Source organism: Dipodomys merriami, unplaced genomic scaffold, assembly GCF_024711535.1.
Source record: "Dipodomys merriami isolate MVZ:Mamm:240054 unplaced genomic scaffold, mDipMer1.0.p SCAF_39, whole genome shotgun sequence".
Classification (NCBI taxonomy): Eukaryota; Metazoa; Chordata; class Mammalia; order Rodentia; family Heteromyidae; genus Dipodomys; species Dipodomys merriami.
In genome coordinates this window covers 2219406-2237062 of record NW_027205492.1, presented here as the reverse complement: position 1 = coordinate 2237062, position 17657 = coordinate 2219406, and the positions used below count along the sequence as shown (strand labels likewise).

The 17657-nt window shown below is 45.5% G+C and overlaps 1 protein-coding gene across 12 annotated transcripts in view; it reads left to right on the top strand.

The window, feature by feature from the left end:
- Ptprt (protein tyrosine phosphatase receptor type T) overlaps positions 1 to 16115 on the top strand; it is a 992204-nt gene extending 976089 nt beyond the window's left edge. For all 12 annotated transcript variants that reach the window (XM_069989779.1, XM_069989783.1, XM_069989780.1 and 9 more), the window contains 4 exons: positions 1668 to 1793; positions 2644 to 2807; positions 6903 to 7038; positions 7931 to 16115. In XM_069989779.1, the coding sequence (XP_069845880.1) occupies positions 1668 to 1793; positions 2644 to 2807; positions 6903 to 7038; positions 7931 to 7984 (480 nt within the window). In that variant the 3' untranslated portion in view covers positions 7985 to 16115. The remainder of the gene's footprint in view (positions 1 to 1667; positions 1794 to 2643; positions 2808 to 6902; positions 7039 to 7930) is intronic.
- The last annotated feature ends 1542 nt before the right edge of the window (positions 16116 to 17657 follow it).

Below are 17657 nucleotides of genomic sequence, written 5' to 3'. Positions count from 1 at the left end.
TTCAGCTCGTGATGGGTTTATGGGTATGTAGCCCAGCGTAAGTCAAGGCACCTGTGTAGAACAGTTAGGATGCAAGGGCAATGTTTTAAATGATGCAAGGGCTATGTTTTATTTTCTTTTGTTTACAAAGCTTTATTTACTGTGGCATTTGGGCCATAATATTCGAGCCACGGCTATACAGTGAATGATGTTATCTCTAGGGAAGAATTATAACTTTCCGCAGTCAGAAGGCAAGTGCTGGTGATTTTTTCCCCTCTCTTACATTCCTTTCCTCCCTCCTCTTCTCTCCTAATTCTACTTCTGGAGAAAGGAGATAGTAAGACATTTTGATATGTAACTTCCCAGGGTGAGTTTTCTGTTCTCCATCAATAAAAGGGAAGCCAATGGTCCCCTCACATGCCAAGCTTGTATCAGACGAGGCCACCCCACCTCCATGAGTCTCCTCCATCATTCTAGCTTCCTGTCTGCAGGCTCATGTGGGCACACAGGGTACATGGCATGAATGACACAATTCCACACTGCACATCTTCTGAGCAACTGTCACGCGCCTTTCTATCACATGCTATCTGTCCACACTTAAGAGGCCACAGCAAGTATGCAGCCCCAATTGTAGTTTGCCTCTGTGCTTCATGTCTGGGCCCTAGAGCCCTGGACAGGATCCATCTGTATGCCCAGGAAATTGAGGACAGGTGCTTTCCCCCTTCACAGCTATACATACCTGCCATTTCCCTCGATATTCTTTCCTCAACAGAGTCATCTCCCAGCTCATCAGATACAGAAAGAGATGACGTATCTCCTTGATGACAAGATGTACAGTTTATGATCTTAGGCCAGGATTTCTAAATGTCTATACTACCAGTGTTTGGGGTCAGACAACTTAGCGGGAACTACCCTAGGCACTGTGGAATCTGCAGAAACATTTTAACCTCTCCTCACTCAGTACTGATCACAATCTTTAAGTGGGTCAGGACAAAACAGCCTCTGGGAACTACTAACTTAAATTGAGGGGCGGTGCTGGCTTATTGTTTTCAGCTGTACTTTCTAATTCTTCCCAATTCCAGTTTTATAAAAAAGTAGATTATCAACAAGATCTCTTCATAGTAGGTAGCTTTTCTTAGGATACAATGGAAGCGTAATTATCCCAATTTACAGACAAGAAACAGGTTGAGGGGCACACAAGGAAGAAGCAGCAGAGCCGGAATTTGGATCCAACAGGGCCAGATGCCAAAGCTTATATTTTCTTTTATAGTACTCATAATTTAATCATGAATGGACCCTTTGTAAGAATGGGGAATGGGGTTGTGTCTGCAACAATTGTGACAGTGATTAGAAAACAGACTGTGCCTGCCCGCTCCTCAGCATTCTTTCTAATCCTGACAAAAGCATTTCAAGGTAGATATTGTCACCAATTTACAAATGAGAAAACCCAAGGCTTGCAAACCTAACAAATGGTTGGAAATCTACATAGCAAAGCTTTTTGGGGCCCAGCGTTTGTGTTCAGAGCCCTGACATTTCTGCACCCCTGAAAAAATAATACCGCCTCCCCAACAAGGAAACCGAGAGTTCTAATTCACTACATCATACTCTGCCATTTCTAAGAAAGGCTGACAATGCTAAGCCTCTCACTTTGTCCTTGGCTTCCCCTGTGACCTCTTTTCTCCTGTCAGCTCTGTATGCAGTACTGGCCTGAGAAGACATCGGGTTGCTATGGGCCCATCCAGGTGGAGTTTGTCTCTGCAGACATTGAGGAGGACATCATCCACAGAATATTCCGCATTTGTAACATGGCTCGGGTGAGTGTACATCCGCCATTGCTTGCCATTCCTCTCCTTTATAAAACAGATGGAGGCTGCCGGGAAAGGATCCTGTGGAGCCAGCCAGGAGTCTGTGTTGCGCTCTCCTGATCATCTCTTCCTTCGGGAAGTGATGATGCCGATTTGGGCTCCAGACACAGCAATGGCTCCAACCTAGAGAGATGCAAAGAGTGGCATCCAGCTTGCCATCTGCCTGTTTCCTGACACGCTTGCTGCCATGTAGACAAAACTTCCCAGGCATTAGTTCAACCCCACTGTGGTGTACTGCCTTGGCACCTGCTCATGCAGCTCTCCATTGGATGCTGGAAGCTTTGAGCCATGTCCTGCGAGCATTGAGAGGGAAAGTAATTTGTGGCTTTCAAGAGAATATTCGCTGCCTGAATACTGGGTAGGAGGGAGAAAAAAAAAAACAAGCTATGAAATAAATGCTGGCTAATTATTGGTCTTTACTGGGAGCCCAGGGTAAGTTGAACTTAGTCTCTGCCCTCTGACTTTACTATTTAATGGGAAGGTGATATATTCTGACATATGAACCTTGAAGAGAGAGAGAGAAAAAGAGAGGGAACTCAGTATGCTCAGGAAAGGTATACCTAAAGAGAAGGATATTTAAATTGAATTTGAAGACTGAGTAGGAGTTTACCAGGTAGAAAGGAGAGGAGAACCAATGTGTACAACAGAGGTAGAGTGGTCGAAGTGGGTATACCCATGATGGTATGGCTTAGTCCCTACTTGGCCTGTCTTCCAGAGTTATCTGGAAGTTTAGTATCCCCAGGCATCTCCAGGAATGTTTTCCTGGAGAAACTAGCCCTAACTAGTTCTCTGTTTTCAGCCACAGGATGGCTATCGTATAGTCCAGCACCTCCAGTACATAGGCTGGCCTGCCTATCGGGACACCCCGCCATCCAAGCGCTCTCTGCTCAAGGTGGTCCGACGGCTGGAGAAGTGGCAGGAGCAGTACGATGGGAGGGAGGGACGCACTGTGGTCCACTGCCTGTAAGTACCGCGGAGGTGTCTCCAGCACAGTGGGGTGCTGGGTGGCAGAGGCTACCTGAGGGTGCTGCTGGCCACAGGTATCAGTCCTAGGTGCGTCCACCATACTCCATCTAAACATCCTTTAAAAGCCAGTCACAAGCCAGGCACTGGTGGCTCGCTTCTGTCATCCTTGCTACTCAGGAGGCTGAGATCTGAGGAGCTGAGGATCCAAGCCAGCCTGGGCAGAAAAGTCCCAGTGAGACTCTTACCTCCCATTAACCACTCAAAAACCAGACGTGGTGCTGTGGCTCACAGTGGTAGCCACAAAGCCTTGAGCAAAAGAGCTCAGGGACAGTGCTCAGGCCCTGCATTCAAATCCCACAATCAACCACAACAACAAAAAAACACCAGTCACAAAATGTTGAAGACAGCTAGCTATCCCAAATTGTTTTTTATATGGCACGTTCTTGAATAAAAATATGGTGGAGGCAGATCCACCTTACCGCTCCTGGTACGGGGATGAGCTCTACTCACCAAAAGGATGCCTGATGTGTCCTGCCAGTCAGATCACAGGAAAGCTCAGGACAACATGGGTCCCACTGATCAATGCTTCCTTTATTATTTCTTGAAGAGGGAGAAAGGGAAAGGCATTAAGTTAACAAACCAGACATTTTTTAAAAAATGAATCACCCCATTCCATCTGTGAAGCAGACGTTATCATTTTGTAATGAGAAAACCAAAGCACAGATGGGGGAAGGGACAGGGAGTTGTGAGAGGATCTATGATGTGCATGCCAGGGCCCTGAGCTAGCATGCCATCCACCTCCCCGCCATCACCCCACTGAGTCTGCTTCCTGCGGGAACATCTCTTACCATGGGCTCAATGGAGACACAGAGAAGGGGACTGATAAATGGACTTGCAGGGCCCTGAGATCTCTAGGGCTCAGTGGGCCCAAGATCAGTTACTAGAAGGACAGGGAGGCTTCACATCCTGTCATAGAATGGGCACAGCCTCTCCACAGGAACCCCAATGTCATTGTGCCAGGTAGAGACTGTATTTCATCATCCGTGCCACATTAGGAAAATTACTGAGTGTTGTGAGCCTGGGTTTCCTCATCTGTCTTTAGATCAGTAGTGTTCCATCATGAAATAGTTAGTACCTGCTAGTACAGAGGTCAACAAGGTCATGGCAGCAAATATGAAAATGTAAATGTAATTACTCCCAAGTGTCACAGAGTTTACTTTAGGAGCATAAGAGACCACCAGGAAAAGATAGGACCAAGATCTGAGACCCATGGCAAATCTGCAAGCGACAGTCATAGCTTTGTATGGGATGTGTAACTCACAGTCATTCATTTGCTTCTTAGAATGCAAATGATCTAGGGAGAAGCAACTGAGGAGACTTAGATCCTTAAAGATGCTTGTTCCAGTAAATTTGAATCAAAGTCCTCTCTCTGTCTCTGTCTGTCTGTTTTTCTGTCTCGGTCTCTGTCTCTGTCTGACTCTCTCTGTCTCTCTGTCTCTCTCTCTGTCTCTCTGTCTCTGTCTCTCTGTTTCTGTCTCTCTCTGTCTCTGTCTCTCTGTCTCTCTCTGTCTCTCTCTGTCTCTCTCTGTCTGTCTGTCTCTCTGTCTGTCTCTGTCTGTCTGTCTGTCTGTCTCTCTCTCTCTCTCTCTCTCTCTCTTTCTCTCTCTTTCTCTCTCTGTCTCTCTCTCTCTCTCTCTCTCTCTCTCTCTCTGTCTCTCTCTCAGATAATTATTTCTGGAGCAAGTGGAAGCATTAGTAAGATTGCACTGACCCAAGAATTGAGTTTAGTCTTTTCAAATCCAGCTAATTGTTCATTCTCTGTTAAATAGGCAGTACACACCCGTCAGGAAAGTTAGACCTTAAGAGAGGTTAAACACACAAGTGCATCCTCAGATCTTAAGAGTCATAGAAATGCAGATCTAAGTGGAGTCAAGGAAGATTATGTGGCTACACTGTCAGGTTGATGGGTGACATCAACCACTCTAAGCTGTCTCTTGTAGGGAACTCTGAAGCTGAGCTGTGAAACCCGGAAAAGGTTTGTGAGTTGGAAGGCTGCCTTAACAGCACTCAGAACACTGAGAGGCGGCTGTGGAAGGGTTAAAACAGAAAACTCTAGAGAGGGAAAGACGGGGGTGCCCCACCCCTCCCCTTTCCTTAGGCTAGCAGCTGTGCTGGGGACCTTAGAGGCTAGACAAAAGACCTTCACAGCTTAACCTTGGACTAGATAAGTGGACATCATGTCTGGACTTTCCCTCGGCAGCAGTCTCCTGTCTCAAAAGAATAAGGGAGCCAGTGTCTCTCACAAACTCTGTTTTAGCTCTGATTGTAATATTAATATAGATGCTGTATGTTTTGCACGTATCTATGGTAACCTTCCCTGTGTGAAATCAAATAAATAGGCTCGTTTGTGGGGACTCAGGGCCCAAGTGCCAGAGAGCCTTGGGACCTCCCTGTCCCCACTGATTCCCATCTCTTGTCTCTTATCTCTCTATCTCGGTCTTTTCTAATTTTCTTCTGCCCTGTATCCCATTGTGCTGCCTTGGGTTGCAGTTAGCAACAACCCAGAAACTAGCAGCTGATTCCTTGCTGACTCTTGTTTCCTCCAATTCCCTTCACACATATAGATGTCCCCACTGTTAGCACAGGGATATATCCAGCCCTGAAGGGTCTTACTCGTCCAAGCCCTAAAATCTACATCTTCTTGCCTTACCTCCTCTTCTTGTACTCTCTGTTCTTGCTTCAGAAAAACCTTCCTGGAAACTCTTCCTAGACTCAGGTTGTGTGTGTGTGTGTGTGTGTGTGTGTGTGTGTGTGTGTGTGTGTGTGTGTGTGTGTGTGTGTGTGTGTGTGTGTGTGTGTGTGTGTGTGTGTGTGTGTGTGTGTGTGTGTGTGTGTGTGTGTGTGTGTGTGTGTGTGTGTGTGTGTGTGTGTGTGTGTACCGACCTTTTGTTTTGGTATGCTTATTTATTCATGACTCCCCTAGCCAAAGTGACCAACACAGCAGTGTCATTTCACCAACAGAGACATAATGCCCTGGAGAGGTCCCCAGGCAGCGCCATAACAACTACTGAAATGCATTCACCAGGGAGCAGGAACAGGGAGGGAAACTGCCTATACTGGAAGCATCTGGTCATTGGGAGTCCTGTAGGTAAAACAGCTGGGAGATGGAGGGCCTTAGTTTCTGTCCAGATGTTCCTTAGACACAGATCATTACATGAAATCATTAGCTGATCTTGGCAGCATGCCCAGGAGTTCAGAATCAGGTAGATTCCTAAAGGAGCTTTCTATAAAGCGTTTGAGGGGTGTTTCCATGAAGATGATTTATGAACCATAGAAAGAAGGAGCAACAGAAAGATTACCCTGCCAAGAGCACTCTATCCCCATCCTCATGATCAGTGGGATCCTCCTTGAACCAGAGAGACAAGGAGAGACTGCCCAGACCCCCAGGCCTGAGTCTGGGCTGGCTGGCTTGATGCTGATGGAATTCTGCTGTCCTTGGTACAGGATGGGAAGGAACTGGAAAAACACCTGGAGCCTCCCATTGTCTTCACTAGATATGTAGGTAGACCAGGGCATCGGTTTAAAAAGAGATGTAGGCAGCATACTTACAAAGACACAAGAGCATCCTGTCCTAAGAGTCAGTATGCTCTGGGCGACAATGGTGTGCTCAGAGAACCAAATAATTGAAGACTTCAAAGGTTATAGCTCACACTTGTAATCCTAGCTACTCAGAAGGCTGAGATCTGAGGATTATGGTTTGAAGCCAGCCCAGGCAGGAAAGCCATGGGACACTTATCTTCAACTAACTACCAAACAGGTTGAAGTGGAGCTGTGGCTCAAGTGGTAGAGTGCCAGCAGCCTTGGGCATAAAAGCTAAGAGACAGTGCCCAGGCCTCAAGTTTCCTGGCACTCAATAGGACTCAAACCAAAACTCATCGCTCAGACTTAAAGCTTTCACCAGGCCTTACCTTGCATTTCCCAGGGCAGCTGCTCCTCCTTACTACCCCGTGGTGGCTTTACAGTCAGTAGATGCCCAGTGTGGGAGTAGGGGGTCACTGGGGAATACGGCTCACCTCTTCACTCTGTGTTTAGAAATGGGGGAGGCCGCAGTGGGACGTTCTGCGCCATCTGCAGTGTGTGTGAGATGATCCAGCAGCAAAACATCATTGACGTGTTCCACATCGTGAAAACCCTGAGGAACAACAAATCCAACATGGTGGAGACCCTGGTGAGTTCCAAACCGATGCTCTTCTACCTCCAGACACATGAAGTTTCCTGGACTTGACAAAGTGACATCCAATAGTAAAAAGTTTTCAACAGCTGGAATCTTGCTGAATACCTACAGTCCGTGTTCTGCATACACAGCTGTCTGCCCTGTTCCCTTCTCTTCCAACCAACTTCTCTTTACTGAAGGCCAATCCAAAAATGAATCCCACTGTCCCTACTTTGCTTTACTCTCTGCCTGGTCCTGAAGAAAAGGCTACTAATTTAGGCTCTGAGGAAAGGATTCTAGATGAATTGAGTATGGGTTCTGTTTCCAGTTCAGTCCAAACCTATTCTATTCCACTTATGTTCATTGTTACAGAATAAAGCATTGAACTAGGGCACTGGAGAAAGTATAATGAAGAGCTAGTACAGCAGTAGGGACAGACCATCTGAGGAGCTTTAAGATCATTCCACATGTCTACTCATGGGATAATCTTACTCGGATGAGATCCTAACCCAGAAGTGGTCCAGCAGCAGCATCACCTGGGAGTTTGTAGGAAAGGAGGAATCTCGAGCCTCACTCCAGATTTGCAGAATCAAAAGCTTCATGTTTAGCAGATATCCCTGAATGTTCTACACCTATGTTACAACTCAGAGAAACATTGGTGTGAAAAAAAAGATAAAATGAAAGGGAATCCCAGCTGGACATTTGAGAAAGCTTGAGTAGAAGGCTGTAACAGGCAGAATCCCAAAGGATGTCCAGATATGGATCCTTGTGAGTGAATGCTTAGGCTGGATGTAGACAAAGTTTTCTCTAAAACCTGTAGCATCTAATCTAATATCCTTTCCCCCTTTTTGTCTCTCTTGTGCTTCCTCTTCTTTTCTATTTCTCCTTCCTCCCCCACCTCACCCAGGAACAGTATAAATTTGTATACGAGGTGGCACTGGAATATTTAAGCTCCTTTTAGCCCAATGGAATGAGGGAACCTGCTGGAATCCAGAGACTGCTGCAGCCTGATCCCCTTTATGACAGTGACTGGGCTCCAGGGCACATGGGTAGATCCTCTACCCTACCCCGAGGAGGATGAAGACTGGAGTCCCGTGTTCCACAGAGAGCTCCACACCTTCTGGAGGGTTCCCTGCAAGTATGGGAGATACTGTGCTGGTGGGCCTAGGCTTCCCTTCTATACCTGACCAGCCACAGCCTCGGGCCCAACCAGAAGTGCACACACACAAGCAAGGCCCAAGACTTCCGGTTCCCAGACCTCTTGCTTTTGTTCTTTCAGAGTTTGTGGATCTTGTGGCAAACTGACTGTGCAGGCGCTGGGGAGCTAGAGGCTGGCCAGCACTTTCCTTCTCTTAACATGTGTTGGGGATGTAGGTTCTAGTCCTCCATGCTTTCATGGTAAAGACCAGGGCATTTGGAAGTCACTGCTCTACTGCCCCTTTCTATATTCCTTCAGCCGCCTCCGACACTGGACATAGGCCAGTCTAGATCAGTGTGACCTCAGGATGCCCTGTAGACCACAGAAGATGCCCACTCCATTCTCACACCTAACTTGCATGGGGCTTGGCCCACTACCATCCTCTTCTTCTTCACTAGCCCAGGCCTTGAGCTTGTGGTATCCACTGGCCAGCCAGCTGAGTCCACAGCACACTTTGCTAAAAGGTTTTCTTTGCTATTTTTGCGGTCTGTGGAAAGGTATGGAACTGTAAGGGATGCTGTTACTCCTCTTAATCTTTGTAAAAGGGGCCATGTTCCAAGGGGTCAGGGCTCTGGCTAGCTTGTATGTAACCCTTGTGTCTCTTGGGTGGAAATTCCTTTAAGGAAAGATGAACAGTGATTATTTTTCTGAGTGTGTGAAGAGAAACTTTCTTTCGAGGGCATAAACTCTTAGTCACTTATGTCAAAAGGTAGGGTGGGAGTTGGAATGTGTAGCTCTAAGACAAATCTCTTGTGCCTGTTATTCATTTTTTCCTGGCCACATCCTTGAAAAGTTCTGCCATGAGGATAACACAGCTACAGAACAAAGGAGAGAAGATGGGCTAGTCTGAGATGACCCCCCAGTCGCTAGGGTTAGATAGAGCTCTGCTTTGTGCATCATTTCTATCTCCAGATTTCAACTCCTACCTAGGGAAATCCAGCCGCCATCTTGAAAAACGTTATTGAGGACTCAGTCAACCTTTGGCTCTAAGTGAGCCAAGATAATTAGGCCTAAGGCTGTAGGTCTTGCCCAAAGTATGAGTAAGTCAAAGAAGGAAGCCAACATTTCCTAAGCATCTACTATATGCCAGGTGTCATGTTTGGCACCTGCCATAGCACCGCCAATAGTCCTTAGTACCCCAGCAAGGAACTATTATCATCTCTATTCTGCAGCTGAGGAAATCAAGGCAGCCTGCTGTCCTGAGTTCCAAAATAAAAAAAGATAATGGCCGTGAAAATTCTCTCTACCATTTTCTTTAGACTTTTCTCAGCCAAGCAATTACTTTGTGGAGGAAAAATAAGGCTAGAAACTTCTGAGTAGAGAACTCCATGAGTAGAAATTTAATTCTTTTTTTTTTCTCTGATGCCAGTTCTTCTGGGAAGCGCTGAATTTCAGATATATTTTAGTAGCTCATTGCTGGCTTCCCAGGAAAGCTAGTTTTATCTAATTTCTTCCTTGGTGAAAACAATTCTCTTGTTCCCTCAGGCTAGGAATGAGCCAGCAAGGGACATTCTCTCTACCTTGGTCTCTGGCTAGTACTTAGGTACAATATCTGATAGCCTTAGGTGGCCTGAGATCTAGAAAGCTCCATCTTGCAGACCAGTGTTGCCCTGAACAGGATAGGAGAGGCAAAGAATTCAATAAGGCACACACTTTGCCCACAAGGGCTCAGTATATACCAGGGAAACTGAACTACAGTGCAAAAATAATGGAGCCTACCAATATTCTCTGAGCCTAGGCACAAGAGAGACTCATCTTGCCTAAGGCTTCCTGAGCAGCCTCCATTCCAGCTGGGTCTCAGCGGGAAGGAAAGGGAAGAAAATAAAATGCAAGCCAAAGTATCCACATGTACAATGCCAATGAGGTGTTTTTTTTAAAAAAAAGAAAAAAAGGTATCAGGAGGGTCAGAGGTGGGAGGATTGCCCAGCTAGAATGTAGCCAAACAGGAGTAGTGACAGGATGTGAGCCAGGGCCAGGGAACAGATGCCCGACAGAGGGTACAGATGCCACCCTGCAGGCAACAAGAAGCTAGCAGACCTCTTCCGTGATGTGTTCAGCTTATTGCTGGAGAAGGCTGCCCCCCCTGGACCAGTGGGGCTGCTGCTTTTCCTTTCATCAGACACTGTGAAACCATCCCCTTAAGCGCGTGCTTTATAATATCATATGTATTTTGTCTGTCTGCTCATTATTTTGTTGCTGGAACAAAATATGCAGTAAATCATGAGACAGCTCCTAGGAGAAACCCAGGGTCTCTGCTTTCCTACAGATCAGGGTCAGCAATCCATGCCTTTAAGCCTACTAGGAGAGGACATGAAAGGAGCCCCAGGAACCGCTTCCATTGGTATGGAGCTGTCTAGAAGTCTAGGGACAACAGACTTGATCAAGGAAGGCTGACACTTTGGTGATTCAAAAGGAAACATCTCAAAGTGAAGGCAAGCAAAGGAACCCAAGAACTAACTTGCTCTTTTCCTTTGATGGGTTAGTCCCTACAGCATGGCACCCACTGGTCTTCCCGGCCTCCTCTGGCTCTAGCTCTGTGTCCTAAGATGGCCCTACCCAACCTCAAGGAGCCTATGGCCTGGTTATAGCATATTGCATGTTATTTTCTCAGCTCTTAGTTCATCCAAACAGGGGGAAGGAAGAGGCAAGGCTAACACAAGTCTCAGGACTTTGCCTGCTCAGGAAGGGGTGCAATAGCTGGCAGAGAAAAATTGACAGTGGCTTCTATCATTTCAAATGGAGGAACTTTAAAGAATGACTTCAGGGAGAAAGAGACATAGAAATTCTGGCCATGGCAGGGTAACCCAACAAGGGCCAGCTCATCCCTCATTTTCTCACAATCCAACCACCCTCCAAAAAAAGGGGTAGTAATCTGCGTTGGGCAAGTGCATGCAAAGAAAACTGAAGCTCACAAATAGAGATGATTCCTCCAAGATCTCACATGAGGGATAAGCAGCAGGACTTAGGTAAGATGAGGTAACAATGCACAGAGATTTAGGCCTGATCCCTGGTTTAGGAAATCTCCCAAACAAATACAACCTCCCCAGAGTATGTCCTTGCTTCACTCTGGTTACCAGATAGGCTCAGCCTTTTGTAAGCAGAGGATAATAATGCTCTTGGTCTCTGGGGCCAAAGCTGGATTCAGCTCATTAGGTGACAAAGAGTGCCCTTGCTTCATTAGCAAAGATCTTCCTATGGTTTCCACTCCTAGACATGGACTCTATTTGGAAAAGATAGAAGGAATTAAACAATGAGCTAGGAATTGTCCACCTTTACAGGTGTGGATGGCCTAGACAGCTTCAGGATGTATCTCAGCTGCATCCCCATGCTATGTCCTGTCTTCCTTTCTGGTGTGAAGATTATGGACCAACCAGAGGCCTCTGGGCCTCTAGCTAGCAAGCCTCCATTTATGGGAATGAAAGGGACCAGCTTATTGTGGGAATGGCCTGAGTAATGGTCCAGCAGATGTCACCCATCCCATGGAACCAGTAGAACCCAAACATGGGACTCATTACATGCATGAGTTTACTTCTTACATTCCTAAGGAAAGTCTGTGATTATCACAAGCACCATTTTACTGAGGAGGAAACAGTCTTCAGAGGGAGAAATCTCTCAGCCAGAGTTCCACAGCTAGTAAATGAGCAAGCCAGAACTTACCTGGTTTTCCTAAACACAGATGCAGTCTTTTCCCACCACCATTGTATCTCTGTCTTTCTCATAAGATTACCCAGAACATCAGAGACTAGAGTAAAACAAATCATTCAGTGGATCTTGGTAAAGCCCCAAGCTGACGACAGAAGGCATAAAATGCCTTCAGTCTCATGTTTGACTTTAACAATTCTAGATTTATTTATTGCATTCTATTTTCTAATTTATCCTGATATTGGTTTTAATATGCTTCTATAAATACTTCTTTGAAAAAATATGTTCCCTATTCCTCACATGGCATTGATTTGCTCATTCTACACTCATGGACCCTGGAGAATGAAAGCACAATGAGCCAAGGATGCTGCTCCTTCCTGAGGTCAATGCTAGACTCAAGTTCAAGACCAGCTCAGACCCTTCACTTTGAGGCTACATTGACCTTACTGTTTCTGGTTTTACTTCAACTAAAGTCTCTTCCAGTTGCCTGCTGGAAGGAATCCACTGACAGACTAATATGGTATAGCTTGCCATTTGGAATGGTAAAGGCTGAGCCTACAAAACCCTAAAAGAAAAGGGGCTAATCCTGACTCCTAAGCAGGCATTGATGGAATGTCATGGTTGGTAATGTGAGAAAATCTGAAGGCATACCTCCCATTAAGGCCTTGACCCCACACACTCTCCGAATTCCCACAGGTAGCACCTTGGATGAGGACACTGCCAGGAAACCCAGATTACTCTGGTGCAGGGCACCATGGTGAGATGATGTTGGGATAGGGGAGAGCTTATTCTTTGTTGCAATGACTGACTTGGTCAATTTTTGGTTATAGGATGTTGGGCCACACAATTCAAGGAGAAGGGAATATAACAGGGGAAAACCTTGGGACACTTAGAAGGTGTAGGCAAGGGCAGAAATGAGTACCTAATGAGTACTTAGAACCAATGATGCTAATAGACCGTTGAGCGAAGTGGTTGCTTCTCTGCTGTAGTAAGATAGGATACCATGCAGGGCTTATCAGACCCTTTTGGAATAAGAGTGCATCCTTGGAATGAACCTCAGGGTCATTACGAACAAATGATGATTGTCCCTCTGGCCAGTCATGTGTATCCATTTTCCACTTGCAGTTGCTGTGCTGGCCCACTGGGATCCTCATCAGGATCTGTATTTTCTCCACTCTGGTGTGAACCCCTGTGGAGTGTAGAGTATAGATGTGTTAGTAAAGCAAGGCTGCTACAGACAACAGAAGTTTCCCAGGGAGCCGCAGCCAGGAACTTTTCATGTCCTCTCTGCTGCAGTGTCCACCCAGCCAGATCCAGAGATGTTAAGGGAAATGAGCATTTTCCTAGACCTCACAGCCTAAGTACACAGTATAGAAAGACCCCCTTCCTTAGCCTGCAGCTGCCCACTCCTAGGTTGGTCTAACAGGTCATTAAACACCAAGCTGATCAACAGTGGAAGACATGGATCAACTTAAGGGTAAGCACAAGCAGGATCTTGAGCAGAAACCATAAGGATAACACACTGAACTAGCCATGATCCCCAAGGGTAAGTTATGAAGGATATGTCAAAAAATGTAGCACGGCTAGTCATGTCATTTCAGAGCCCTAACTTGCCTTAACCATCATCCCAATAAGTGCCCCCTCCTCAGTCTCTGGCTAGCAACAAACTAAAACCAAGTAGAATAGACAAGTGGGAAAAGTAAATCCAAATAGAGGAAGCTAATAAGATTCAGCCCTGCCAGGCACTAGTAGCTCACATCTGTCATCCTAACTACTCAGGGTACTAAGATCTAAGGGTTACAGTTCGATGCTAGCCCAGGAAGACAGTACAAAAGATGTTTATCTCTAGTGAACCACCAAAAATCCAGAAATGGAGCTGTGGCTTCAGTTCAGTAGTAGAACACCAGCCTTGAGCAAGAAGGCCAAGGAACAGTGCCGAGGCCCTAAGTTCTAGCCTTAGTACTGACACAAAAAATAAGATCCAGCCTTGTTTACTTCCATGTAAGGTCTCCCTGTTGGAAATTTTCCATTAATACCCCTCTAGAAATGATAACTTGCAGAACTTTGGCTTCACCTAGCAGGCATCTACCATCACTAAACAGCAGGTAGAGAGAGGTCAGTGAGAGGCAAGGCTTTAAGCTCTAGTTTCCTCTGACATGCATCATATTTCAGGATTGTGGGGTCTGATCCTCATGCATGCAGAGATGTCTGCACCATATCTGTGCACATCAACAGACTATCAGTTTCTTGGTAACCAAGGATAGCGATCAAGATGATCTTTTGTGTATCTACCACCAACCTCCAGAAGAGGTGAGCTACATTCGGCTGCATGAATATTAAGTCTCTAAGAGGTGGGATGGGCACCCACAATGGTAGCCTTCAAGCTTTTCATCCCACCCATCCCAATGATGATCCATTGGGCAAGCTAATGCAAGTGATGAGAAGAATGAGTATAGAAGACCTATTGGAAAGAGTTTGGGGACTGAATAACTAAGCAACTTTCTTGTCTGAGAGTGACTCTGAGTGGTGGAAAGTGGATCATGGTCCTTTGTTGGAATGTTCAAAGAATAAAGATCTCAGAGCCTTAGCATGTTGGACAAGAGAGTATTGGTATGAATTCCTAGAGCTCAGGATATTTAATATAGTTCATGATCCCTCCATGAGTGGGAATCTTGATAGGGAAGTGGGAAATAACCTCCTAAAACTAAGTCCTGGTGCAAGTATTTCAGTGCATTTGGGCTTGTGAATACAGATGAATGGGGCATCTATGTGATGGTCTAAAAAGGTCTGTGCCTACCCTATCTCAAGACCTCTCCTGGAAGATTAATGGTGTTAGGTGTTCTTTGTATGAGCATAGTAGTCAGAGTGATGTCATCATAGGGAAAAAAAATCAGGCTCCCAGAGGATTTTTGCAACATACAAGTGCCCATATCCCCCATAGACTGCAGATGATAGGACAAAGCCAAACACAGTTTGCTAGTCCAAGGTCACTCCTGGGAGTCGAAGTAGGACCAATGGTGAAACTTAATCACTCTAAGGGAGAACTTGCTGACTCCTGGAGAGGATAAGTTGCCCATGTCAGCAGTTGGCCAAGAGTAGCCAGATGTATCTCTAAAAGGAAGAAGGAAGGTTGCTGAAATGGCTTTTGGGTCCCTTTCATCCTGGGAGGAAGAGATCTTGTAGAGCTGGGTTTATGTTTGAGCTCAGTCATACTTGCAAAGCACACAGCTAAGCAGTAGGTAATGCTTAACATGTGCTGGTGAATGCCTTCTGCCCTCCTGTTCATGTTTCCTCACCCCAGCAGCCAAATGCTACTCTGGTTAAGTATCCTGGGTTCACACAGGCTGATTTTTTTAAACCAAACATCCAAACAGAGGAAAGAACTGCTTTTCCATAGACTTGATGACTGCTGGGACCTCTGAGAAGATGGGCTATAACCTAGGTCCACTGGCTGTCAGGACTGTCCATGACTGAACCATTAAAGGTCCAATAAGGACAGAGAACAGGGCTTCACTGATCACACCCATTATCTCTAAAGGTAGTGCTACCCTCACTCAAGGCCTGTTGGAGCAGATTTCAAAGCACAGTGATTCAATTGACACCAAATTATAGTAATTCCCAGTGTGTACATTTCATCATCAGATGAATCTTGGGCTAGCCCAACTTGACCCCTATTAATAATCAGATTCAAAACAATCACTTTTCTACCTTAATCTTTTCACTCTACATCCTACTAAGCCAATCATAGACAGACTTGGGGCCTCTGTCATTTGCCTGGGCTACTGTACACCTGCATAGCTTTCTGAGTTCTATGCTCAAGCCCTCCACTCAACTCTAGGGAGGCTGACATTTTCATATCCATGGGGTGTATGATATTGCATGAGACCCAAGTCTCCACACCACTTGCAGTCTCCTCATGAATCCCAATGACCTGCACTTGTACAGTTTGGGTGTTTGATAGATAAAGCACGTATGAGAAGAGAAAACAAAATAAATCAACTTTGAAAAAAAAGCCAGCACTGTGCTGTCAATGTTTTTTTTTTTTCCTTTCCAATTCTAGCTTAAAAAAAAACAGAAGGTAAATAATGTCAGGTCAATGAGTATCAGATATATTTTTTGACTGTACATTACAGTGAAGTGTAATCTTTTTACACCTGCAAGTCCATCTTATTTATTCTTGTAAATGTTCCCTGATGATGTTTGTAATATGGCTGTGTTAAAAAATCTATACAATAAAGCTGTGACCCTGAGATCCATGTTTTCCTAAGATATTCGCACTGGTGTCTTCCTCAGGTTGGATGGGATGTGAAGGATGAAAATCCTAATGTCGACTTGATTGTGGCGGGGGGAGGGGGGGAAGGCGGGCAGTCCTGGGGCTTAAACTCAGGGCCTGAGTCACTATCACTGAGTTCTTTTGCTTAAGGCTAGTCCACCATCACTTTAGCCACAACTCCACTTCTGGCTTTTTGTTACTTGTTGGAAATAAGTATCTCACAGATTGTCCTGCCCAGGCAGGCTTTGAACCAGGATCCTCAGATGTTGGACTCCTGAGTAAGATAGGCTTACAGGCATGAGCCATAGGTGCCAGTTTCAAGAGAGTTTCTTTATGTTTATTTAATCTTCACAACTACAACACAAGATACAAGATGTACATTTTATTCTTTTGATGCTCAGAAATATCACAGGATTTTTCCAAAACTGTGAGCTGAGCTGGTCTAAAGCAGAATTTTTTGAGTGGGGTACAGAGCCCTGGTATTAGAAGCACTAGGGCATTTGTTAAACACATGCATTTTGGAAGCTTCTACAGAATCACAATTTCAGGGCATGTGTACCAACGAGCTTCCCAGATGTATCAGCAAGCTATCGCTGCATAATAAACCATGCCAAAACTCAGTGACTTGAAGCAACTGCCTTTTGTAGTAGCCAGCTGGGACTTAACTGAGATCCTCAGCAGGACTCATTTGCATGTTGACTGAGGGCTTTGTTCTGGGCCAGGCACACTGACTAGCATAGCCTTGCTTTATGTCCTTCTTATCCCCCTCCTGAGACCAGAAAGCTAGCCCAGGCATATGTTTCCTATGTTGATGGTGAGGGCATGGGAAAGCCCAGTGGTATGTATTTGCCAGTTCTTTGCCTGAATCATAGCTGCTACATCCTATTGGCTAAAGCAAGGACATGGAATCTGGAAAAAGAGGACTCTGCCTCTTGACACAGATCCCTCTACTCAATTTTGTAATGAATCAATGAGATCAAACACCAGATGCAGCCTTTAACTTTCTAATCTTAGCTAGTGGTCCACAAGTTGCCTTCAGTTTTTCATCTTGGAAGCATCTAAACATGCCAAGTCTAACTTAGTAGGTACAAGATGGGAGCAAAGAATCATTAGCCAGCACCCTTGGACAATTGTTGGATAATTGCTAAAGTTGGACAAACACTGGTGGCAAATGTTATTTCTGTGAGAAAGGTACAGAGAGGATCCCAAGAGGAATGGATTCAAGGCAGTTGTCAAGTGAGGATATGAGGCTGCCAGTCTCTGAGTTTAGATGTATATATTCTGAATTTTCCAGACAATCCGAAGAAACAACTGGGACTCACTCCTTGTACAATCCCAATAAAAGCATGCACTCGAGAGAAAAAAAAAAGAGCTTCAAGGGCCAGAGCCCAGAGCTCACTTTGTTCTCCACTCCTCCTGAGAAACCTGCATATATTGTTCACCAGACCTCTCCAGCATGCCACATGTGCCTCTCAGCATGGGGTCTTTTTTTTTTTTTGGTCGGTTGTGGGGCTTGACCTC